The sequence below is a fragment of the Homarus americanus genome, unplaced genomic scaffold (genome assembly GCF_018991925.1).
Source record: "Homarus americanus isolate GMGI-L3 unplaced genomic scaffold, GMGI_Hamer_2.0 scaffold28230, whole genome shotgun sequence".
Taxonomy (NCBI): domain Eukaryota; kingdom Metazoa; phylum Arthropoda; class Malacostraca; order Decapoda; family Nephropidae; genus Homarus; species Homarus americanus.
The window spans coordinates 16,178-17,097 of NW_024718401.1; the positions used below are offsets into that span (position 1 = coordinate 16,178).

The 920-nt window shown below is 38.3% G+C and overlaps 1 protein-coding gene across 1 annotated transcript; it reads right to left on the reverse strand.

The window, feature by feature from the left end:
- Positions 1–270: 270 nt before the first annotated feature.
- On the reverse strand, positions 271–702 carry LOC121859675. The gene has a single exon (XM_042356596.1). It carries the CDS (start codon positions 700–702, stop codon positions 271–273), a length of 432 nt encoding a protein of 143 aa, XP_042212530.1.
- Positions 703–920: the final 218 nt, after the last annotated feature.

Below are 920 nucleotides of genomic sequence, written 5' to 3' on the forward strand. Positions count from 1 at the left end.
AACATTACTGCTTCACAGTTCACAACTTCACACATCCACTAATACCAATTGTTGATCAATCATAATAATTAATTGAAGCCTATATTGGGAAATTAATACAGTTTTTATTCAAACACATTCATGCAGCAGTGTAATCACAAAGAAACCAAAAGACTGTACGTAACAAAGATATTTGTTATCAGTCTAACCTCTTAATTAATTAGAATTGATAATTAACAAAACAGTGTCTCTTTCCATAGAAATGACTGCAAAACACAAGGAGTGTCTACTCTACTTCAGGTTCTTGTTAAGGAAGAGGATCATACTCACGTTCTTGTCCTTTATACACCTACATCTTTGGGGCACTAGTTTGCCAGCCTTAGAAAAAAGCCTTTCTGAGGGAACTGATGATGTTGGGGAGCAGAGGAACATTTTCGCTTGTTCTTGGAGTTTAGGGAAAAGTACGGCATGTTTTTTCCACCATTCTAGCAGATCTTCTCTAGGAATTGGCGATTCCAAATATCTTCTCATTTCAATATAAGGCCTTGTAGACGGGTGTGTTGAAGAGACGAGTGCAATTTTTTCAACCTTGGCATCGAATTTAGCCCAGAGTGAGCTTTTCTTTGGTTGTGTTTTAACAGTTTGTGAGGAACCTGAGGACTCTGCTTGAACTGACATGCTTGTAGATGGTTCTTGAACTTCTGTTGTTTCTGTACATCGCATTCGGCGAACTAAACGCTCCTCAATTATCTTTACATTCGTAAGATCTGCAAAAGGCACTTTTTTTTAATCTAGGTCCAATAAGCTTCCTGCTCCTACAAAAAAAACTTCCTTCCCTAGTGTGAAATCTTCTTGTCATTTGCTGAATGAGTTCCACGCCAAGAGGAAAATTCTGTACAACTGATGAACTTCCTTGTCCTCGCTGGAGTGCATATACCTGT